General features: G+C 39.6%; 1 protein-coding gene across 1 annotated transcript in view; it reads right to left on the minus strand.

The window, feature by feature from the left end:
- Nucleotides 1-7,731, minus strand: part of LOC149226655 (serine/threonine-protein kinase GRIK1-like) — a 145,324-nt gene extending 137,593 nt beyond the window's left edge. The window contains exons 1-2 of the mRNA XM_089377545.1: nucleotides 7,062-7,731; nucleotides 6,453-6,951 (exon numbers count right to left, since the gene is read on the minus strand). Coding sequence (XP_089233671.1) covers nucleotides 6,453-6,809 — 357 coding nt within the window. The 5' untranslated portion in view covers nucleotides 6,810-6,951; nucleotides 7,062-7,731. The remainder of the gene's footprint in view (nucleotides 1-6,452; nucleotides 6,952-7,061) is intronic.
- Nucleotides 7,732-10,001: the final 2,270 nt, after the last annotated feature.

Raw genomic sequence — 10,001 nt, forward strand, 5'->3', positions numbered from 1 at the left:
AAGGGTAAGAAATAACTTCTCCAATTGATAGGAGATCATTCTTGATCTCAGTGATCCTTAAGAAGTAAGATTGAATATCTTCATCCTTGCCCTTCTTAATATCCTTCAGCTTATTTTTAAGGAACAAAACTTGATTTGCATCACTAACTTTAAACAAACTTACCAGTCTATCGTAGATATCCTTGGAGGTGCTCAACTCGGAAATGTAGGCCACCAGACACTTGTCAATTGAGTCTCAGATGATCTTCTTCACTTTGACTTAACCATAGTGTATTTGTTCCTTGTAGCAACCAGTGCATTTGATGGAGGCTCCGTAATTCTACCCCTCACATGGTCCAACACTTCCTGCTCTTCCAATGTCAGATCAAGAGACATCTTCCATCTGTGATAGTCAGACTTCTCACAGAGCTTGTCTTCGGCGGGGAAATGTGATGAGGAAAACACAAAGCCTTTTGACTTTTTCCAACTGTTTTCGATGATTGCTCTTGCTCTTGTTTGGGCTTTGTCTTCACCTCAGCTCTGATACCATGTTAACTTATGGTATGTTCTATGCTTAAGAGCAATTTTCTTCAAATCTTCTTATTAGCCCAATATCAATTTCCAGTATTGTCATCACATCAACATAATAGTAAAATGCAGATAGAACATAAATGTAAACAACAGAAGACAAGAGACACAAGATGTGGCACCAACCAGGGATAAACCCCAATGTAGGGAAACCCTTTGATCAATTCTTCTATATTCTTCAATAATTCAACAAAGAGAGAGAGATAGTACAATATCACAAATCTGTGATTTTACAACAGCAGTAGTGTAATCCAAATCAACAAGGTCAAAGCTGGTCAAACAGCTCCCAAGTGACCTCAAGACAAACTAGGAGAACTCGACCTCCAATAGCAATAGATAGCAACCCAAAACAGTTCTCAAAACATGGTCAAACAGCAGTCAACATATCAGCTCCTGAAGTCAGCCCTAACCAGTCAACGCTGGTCAAAACCGTGGTCAAACAGAGGTCAACGAAGGTTGATCTAAACCGTGGCTTGCAAGATAAAGGCACACACAAATCTGGATTCAAGGGTATCCTCACGCTGGTCAAAACCGTGGTCAAACAGAGGTCAACGAAGGTTGATCTAAACCGTGGCTTGCAAGATAAAGGCACACACAAATCTGGATTCAAGGGTATCCTCACGCTGGTCAACGTTGTCCTCTAGCACCTCGGTCAACCCAAGTCAATGTTGTTGTACCTTCCTGCGTCCTCTTGCACCCACGTCAAAGTTGTTGCTCCTGACTGCGTCCTCCTTCTTCCCACGTGAGAGATAGAAGCTTCGCCTACGCATACCCAAACAAGCTAGGAGAGAGAAGAGATGTGGAGATGAGATGAGTGCCATAATGCCTCAAGGTCTCCTCTACTTATATGTCACGTTGAGGTTTAGCTGGGAGTGTGCAACACTATTTTACTTACTGGCCGACCTTGACAAATTGTCAAAAAATACAAATAAATTAATATCTCCATGAATACATGTCGGAATCGGATGATCGTTAGATCAATCCTACACCTTTCGATGAGAGGAATCCAAGAAAAATATCAGTTGCCATAAATAAGATGACCCACATGGAGTTTGGCCCTAGTTGCATGTAAAATAGTACATGGATTACCAAATATTCAAGAGAAGAAGATACATGTGTTGCATTCCTAACAAGAATACAACACATGTTGGTATCTGAAGTAGTGAAAGCTTGGGAAGCCAAAGTAGTGCTAGAATTGGTCCACCGTGAAATTTGCAGCCCTACAAGAACAGGGTTTGATAAGGTGTAAGCTACATTTCACTGTCTGTTGATGAATATTTGGAAAAAAGCTAAAGCAGTACAAAATCTCATGTATCTGTTGAACATGTATACTAAGAAAGCAGTGTAAGAGGTCAGCCCAATGGAGGTTAAGTTAGGCAGAAAACCACAGGTCAGTCATCTTAAGATATCTGATTTCATTGCATATGCTCTAGTTCCTAAAGAAAAGAGAACAAAATTTGAGGAAAAATGTAAGAATTGATGTTTATTGACAATAGTGATCAACATAAAGCTCGATGTGTCCCCATGTCAGGATAGATGAGCAGGTCGCAAACATTCTCACAAAGCCTTTGGGGAAATTCAAATTCTTAACCTTTCGAGAGAGACTTGGAGTCGTGGAAAGACCCTCCTATGACAGTTCCGCATGAGTTGGACACTGAGCTCACGGAGCTCTTGGAAGCTTGGGGTACTTCCTGGAGCTATGAGTGACCATAGGGTGAGTGGTTCACCTTCTCCTAGTGGTGTGCTATGTACAGGGTGAGTGGTTCACCTTCCCCTGTGATACCCCATGATGGTTGACGTGTGTGTTGAGTGAGTGGTTCACCTTCCCCTGTGATACCCCATGATGGTTGACATGTGCGTTGAGTGAGTGGTTCACCTTCCCCTACGATTGCGGACACATATATGTAGGGTGATTGGTTCGCCTTCCCCTACGATTGTAGACACATGTATGTAGGGTGTGTGCTTCACCTTCTCCTACGATTGACATATGCATAGGATGAGTGGTTCACCTTCTCCTGTTGATGCTCCAACATACATCCTACCCATGGAGTCTGGGACTCATGGGAAGTACCTCTCATTTGACCAATGAGTTGGGAAAAGTGGTTAGGGACCATAGCACTTCTGTTGGACACATCGTGTACTGTCGTACTCCCTATGACAAGGATGCATGGTGTTCAACAACTTGCTTTGGGATCAAGGACTGACTTTTGTCAGTGGCGAGTTGTAAGGTCTTGTGACTCACTCTCGTTCACTTCTTTATCTGTATTATCTGGTTTATTTCACCTACTTGTTTAATTACTAACAAGTTATTTAACCATATAAACACTGAAATAAACACAATACAGTCTCAACCATCTACAGATCAACAGCTGAAAGAAATAGACAAACACACAAGGGACACCGTTATTTTTGGACAATCGTCTCTGAAAAAACCCCAACTTGGGAAAATCGATGCATTAGTTCTGAGGGTTTCCGTTTTATTATTAAGCAGCGTTTCTTGAGTACACTCGGTGCCAAACTAGCTCACCCGACAAACCTCTCCAGCACAATCTGAAGTACTACATCAGCCCTCCTGGCCTCTGCCTCAACCTGAAACCCTTTGCATCAGCCCTCTGAAGCCCGGTGTAGCCTCTCTGGCCCTCTGCGTCACTTCTGTAGCCTCTGCATGGATGATGCAAGCCCTTCTGGCCTCTACGCAGTCACTGCTAGCCTCTGCGTGGTTCCCTCTAGCTGTGTCTGCCTCTTTGCCTCTGCGCTGGTCTTCGGGCACTATTCCTACCTCTCAGCCTCGTACTCACTGCCCCTCGTTGCAACTCAGATCACTGGTTCGATTTCTCTTAGCAAACCCCACTCTAGAAAATCACACTGACTTATCACTCTAGTGCATCTCCAACTGACCCTCAAGCCTCCTCTTATACTTTTTCTGTTGAGTCTTCAACGACCGAAATTACATCTCTAATCAATGACTAAGATTAGATTTGGCTTGATCCATGTCATTTAAAACCTTCTAAACCAATTTTATATTAATACCCATTAATATTTTTATTTTCCTAAGTTTAGACTTAGGAAACCATTTAAAAAATTAATTATTTTAATATCTCCTTCACCGGGCAAAATTTCCCCAAACCATTTCTGGGTCTTGGAGATCTCATGTGCTTTAGCCTCTCCACCAATTTTCATGGCTAGAGCACATCTAATGCTACCCAAAATCAACACTCCCTCTTAGCGAGGAATGTGCTCTAGTAATACTCCTCCACTGAGCATCACCCTGATTATATGGCACTGGTACCTATGTTGATGCTAGGCCTTCCTGCCCAACATCCTCTGCATTGTTGCACCCTGTACTGCTACCCATGGCCCTACCATTGCCACTGATACATCTATATGGCAACTCCCTCTATGTCCGTGTTGTTGCTGGTCCTTTCTCCCAACACTCCATTTGTACTGCAATTCTCTCTCATCATGTTGCATCGTGCTGCCCATAGCACTACCACTGCTACTGTTGCACTACAACTCAATTACTGAAATGTAAGTAACTGATCCATCCAACAACTGGCATCCTTGTTCGAGGCTCCCATAGCCAAGTATGATCCAAGAGTTTGGGTACCTCAAGGATCCTGCCTACAACACCAAGAGCAGCTTTATTTATGTTCTGGTAAAGTCTTTAGAACACCAACATGATGAAAATGTCATGTTAATGGTTAGGTGTTGGAGGTGTTACATAACTTATGTCTTCTTCACTGACACAAGTTTGTGTAACATTTCTCATACCTTATCACTAATGATTAAATCACATTCACCCCCCCCCCCTCTATTTTTGTGTTATGCAATTGTATGTGTGTAATTTGCATAAACATCTGCATGTTCTGAAATATGGTGCACCATTTCATTGACAATAGATTTGGGCAAAGAATTTTTGCCCCAAAGGATTTCAGGTCTAATTAGTTTTCTGTCTTCATGGGTGTTTGTTTTTCTTTATTCTATGCATGATTTCTCTTAGCATAGGTGGCATCAACACTATTTTCTGAAGTGTGGAGGACAAAGGTAGATAATGATCAATTCAGCTCAATTTCTGGAGTCACAGAACTCAAAATTATCTTAAACATTTTACGGTTTCTTCTTGTGTTCAAAACATGCCAAAAAGTATAAAGTGAAAACTTCATAAATCCTGATTGTATTTATTCTTTTTTCAATTATAGTATGTACTTCCAGTTAGCACAGGTACCAAGCTAAAAATGACCATTAAATTTTATATTAACCTTCAAATTAAAGTAAAATAAAAGGGAAATAAACATAAGTTGGAGCCAAATTTTCAATTCTTCCATATCACTCTTGTTCGGGAGGAGCTTTGTCTTGTTTTCAGCCAGAAAACAAACCCCCAAATATTGGATATTTTCTAAATTAAATTTTAGACCCATTACACAACTGCAGATTTTGAAAAATATTGACAACAGAAGTGACAAATTCACTAGCACTATCCCCTCAAATCAAAGCAATAGATCATACAATCAAACTTAGACCCTAATAATGACTACAAATAGTAACCAGGAAAACACTGCAAATTAAGAACGATATATTAGCAATGCAGGCTGAAACTGTTCATGAAATTTAGCCTAACAGCCTCTAAAAATATTCCATCCAAAGAAATCATTGTTCTCTCGTTTTCATGCAGTCTCATAATGTTCATCAAGTGGAAATGTTAGCTGTAAGTCAATATTGTGATTCACAGGCATAGTAATAAGCAGCTTTGTAATCAAAGTTCCCCACTTCAGTTTGAAGTTAGAGGCGGAAACCAGTCTGCTCTTTTATTTTCATGTTGTAAAATGAAGCAGACAATTGAAGATGATGCAATTTCTGTTGAGTGGCAATTCATAGTCAGTCAAAAACCCCCAGTTTTGGCAGTCCATGTAGCTTTCTTCTTGGGGAGTGTTGATACAATTGGCAGCCAATAGGGCATTGATTCACTAGCTAGACCAGAAGAGCTTTAAGCCATCCACCAGGGTTCTATTCTGTGGTCTGCCCCACCAGAACAGCATGACTTACAGAGAGATGATGTTTGGCACACTTCCCGGGTGATTTTGGCAGAAGTCTGCTCTTTGAATGGCATGAGTTTCAAAGGAAAATGACTGGTGCAAGCCTTGGGCAATTCTGGCATAAGCTTGGCCTTTGACTGTCTTGAAGTTCAAAGGGATGATATTGAGTGCAAATCCAGGGCAATTTTGGCAAAAAAATTACTCTTTAAATGGCATGACTCTAGGTTTCAAAGGGATGATGTCGGGTGCAAGTTTCAGGGAATTTTGGCAGAAGTCTGATATTTGAATGGAATGAGTTTCAAAAGGATAAAATATGGCGCAAATCTTGGGGGGATTTGGCAGACGTCTCTTATTTTCATGGCATGAGTTTCAAATGGATGATGTCAGATGCGCAGATGCAAGTCCCGGGGAATTTTTACAGAAGTCTACTATTTGAATGGAATGAGTTTCGAAGGGATGGTATTTGGTGCCAATCATGGGGGATTTTGGCAAAAGTCAGCTATTAGAATGGCATGAAAATCAAAGGCAAAATGTTAGATGCAAGTCCCCAGCAATTTTGGTAGAAATATGCTCTTCGAATGGAGTAAGTTTCAAAGAGATAACATCTGGCGCCCGTGATATTGGCAGAAGCCTGCTCCTTACCTTCCTTCGGTTCATGTTTCTTGAAACACTTGCAGAAGAAAAATGTTTTTATTCGCAAACAAACATAGTTTACAAATATGAGCGAGGACAAGTTTTTCACTGATACTTTTTCTTGCAACCGATCTGAAGACTCGAATGAACGGGACATAGATGAAATCATGTAATGCCTTCCATGCGCACAATTATTCAAAAATAGCAAAGGGAGCATACCTCGGTACGAACAACCCTATGGGTTTCCTTCACGGGGATCTCTCTGCAATTAACTGCGTTGGAAGCCGCGGGTGATGTCTTCAAAGCCTTACAGTCCTGCTGCACTCCATTATCCGAATAATTCAACGAAGAGCCATAGAGGCTCAGCATACCGTCTTTTCGAAACGAACTGCCGGAATACCCGAAGGGGCCGCTCGACAGACTATCTTGCGAGAAATCACTGCCGTAAAAATGGCAATCAGCCTTCAGCTCCTTCTTCGGCTTTCTCAGAAATGCGAAGCAGCTACAGCAGTCCACTGCGTCGGCATCCAGCTCGGACAACGTCAGGCCGGATGTTTGCATTTCTTTCGCAAACATTACTAGAACTTTACCTAAAAAGTAAAATTTGCGAGGAATCGAACCCGTGCAATGAAGAAATAATTCGAAATTAATCACTGTAGAGAAATTAGATATCCACTGGACCTTCTTCAGAGTTCTTTGGTTGAAAGCGTTCCGAACCCTGTATTGCAATTCCAAAAAGGGAGGGGCGTTAAAATCTCAGAAGTTGGGAAACACTTCGAGCCTTTGTAAACTAAAATAAATTATTCATATTCCGAGGAATTTATTCACCATTAAAGATGGCGGTGAACCGGAGTTTAGAGGCTCCGGCGGCCGAAAAAAATCTCGCTATAAAAATGGATGCCACTCGCACAAGCTAAAAGAGCAATCCGCATACTCCATCGTTTGATGGTTTGGGGGCTGCATCGTCTCCCGCTCAGCTCGCCCGCAAATTCTTAGCTCGTCTGCGGGGCCATTTACACAAACTGTGACGATGGGCGTTGGTTTCAGCGATCGCTACCTCGAATCTACTAACCTCATGGTAAATTCCCCAGGGCGGCCTAGCGCTCGCAGGGCCCTAACGGATTCTCGTAGCGATTTCTTACCACGTAACTGTGCTGCGGGTTCAAAATTTGCGCGGAAGGCCAGTCACGGATCTGCATATGGCGTAGGTGACATGAGCAAATTCACGGGCGACGGGGGCCTTTCAAGAAGAGAACACAAAATCAGAAGACCGAGGGTTCAAATGGAATTGCTGGTTAGAAGCGGCCGAAGCTAATGCGCGAAAGAGGCAACGCGATAACGAAGAAGAGAAGTATAAACAATAGTGCCAGCGTTTAAGACCTGGCCAGGACGCCCCGGTTGTCGGCTACTCAGATTTCCGGCGAGTAGAAATGAATTTCCCGGCAATACAGGTTGCCGGTGGGTGAGGTTCCTGGTTGGCCTCCGGGTCGTAGGATCGAGCACCATGATGGCTTGTTTGAATACATTATAAAACGATGTAAAGTTTAAGTTTGATTAATAATAGAATATTCCGAATCGTATTAATACCGTTGATTAAGAAGCGAATATTCTCAATGTATTCCAAGGTTTCGTTTGCTTGTCTTCCGCTGCCGGGACCAGGTTTTGAGAAATCCAATGCAGGGCCTAACTGTTTGCACATTTCCCATTTCTGATAAACCAATAAAATATAAACATAATTAAAGTAGAACCTCCCGTGGAAGATTGATGGTTAAATTGTTAAAAATATCATATTATTTTAAAACCATTAATATCATATTATTTCAAAAATCATTAACCAGATTAAGAAAATATTAGATTTAAGACTTTTGTGATATATAATTATTAATATCATATTATATCAAAATTATTAAACTTATGAAAAATGTTATTTCAAAATCATTAAACAGATGAAAAATGTTAATTGGTGATCAATTGGATATTTGATCTTGGAATATCCTTCAATTTCATTGGCCTCCTACTTTTCCTGGGAGGTCAGATTCCATTGCTCGTTCCAGTTGGAATGAATTATCGATAATTTTGAGGGTTGGATTTGATAGGAACAGAATCACGCTCTGTAGGATTTGAACCTACGGCATCAGGTTTTGGAGACTACCGAACTGAACTAAGAGCGCTTTCTTTAATATTCGGAGATGAAGGAAAAATACCTTTTGTTGATACTCTTAGAGCTTTCTTTAATATTCGGAGATGAAGGAAAAATACCTTTTGTTGATACTCTTAGAGCAAAACACTTTCGCATCTGATACGATTCAATTAATGATCTTTCATTCATTTCTTTTCATAGAAAAGAAGGGAAAAATAGGGATGACACGATTTGAACCTGCGACATTTTGTACCCAAAACAAACACGCTACCAAGCTGCGCTACATCCCTTCTAATCATTAGACAACGTTATTTTAATTTTATTTTATAGGATTTATAATATTAATATTAATTTTTTGGATTAATCACATCGCTAAAATTTAATCAAAATTTCAAACCAATTAATATAATTTATCCTCAAAACAAACAAAGTAAAAAACCAATAAATTTTGATTTCAATCTATAAAATATTTACATTTTACAACCATTCATAAATTTTGATTTCAATCTATAAAATATTTACAACGATGAACTTAACCTAAGTCAAGCGCATCGAGCCTTAAGGCCTTGATTTCAATCTATAAAATATTTACAACGATGAATTTAACCTAAGTCAAGCGCATCGAGCCTTAAGGCCTTTGTATAAATATTTAATAACTTTTTCTATTAAAAGGAAAATCAGCTTTTATTTAAAATGGTAAAAAGTAATCCCTTGGATTATGTGCTTGATTGAGATGATAGATGGTATTAGTTGGGTTTGACATCCGTGGCATGCTTAGGGTGGCAATCGACAAAGCCAGTTGTACAAGGCAAGTATGGATGGATTAACGTGTTAAATACGTTTATTCTAACATAATAGAGATTGATAGGCCATTGTAAAAGCATTCTTCCTATATTCATGTATACATTTATTCTAACGTAAAGTAGATTGATAGGCCATCGTAAAAGCATTATGGTATATTGATAGGGAATCATGGTCTGAACAAATCAAAAGATCATAGTTGCTAGTGGTCTTAACCTCTATCATGTTTTGAAGAAGTTTTGAGCAAACTTCTTTATATTAAATGTCCTTTATTTTTATGCAGGATAAGATCAATATATGTATTGGGTAAATGGTTATTATAGGTTAGTATTCATTTTGTTAGGTAAGTTATGGGTTATTATATGTTAGTGTTCATTTTGTTTTTAGTTTCTCAATGTTGGGGGTGATTTTTTTTACATCTAAATACGTGTTTGAGAGCTTTAAAAGATGGAGAAAAAAAATAGGATGTACCCATATGGTATGGGAAGAGGTTTATAAATTACAAGTTTGTGCTCTATTTCAAATAAAAGAAAAAAAATATGTTTTCTCCATTTTAAATAATGATGAAGACATTTAGGAAGTGGCATTCGAGAAAGGTATTATTTATTATTTTGAAGTGCATAATAAGTATATGTAATTATTTTTTAAAGTAGCTACTGAAAAGAAATTCACAAGTTTCTTCGAGATTGTCTTTATTACTTGAATTCCATTAACTATTTCAACTTCGAACTTAGGTAGGTGAATGAATTTCTTGCTGTAACATTCTTCTACGAATGGGAACGGGAAATAAGGGTGTTAACGCTCACCATTCATATGGTGAGGGAATT

The sequence above is a fragment of the Pinus tabuliformis genome, chromosome J (assembly GCF_031772625.1).
Source record: "Pinus tabuliformis cultivar Carrire ecotype Pingquan chromosome J, CPIR1, whole genome shotgun sequence".
Lineage (NCBI taxonomy): Eukaryota > Viridiplantae > Streptophyta > Pinopsida > Pinales > Pinaceae > Pinus > Pinus tabuliformis.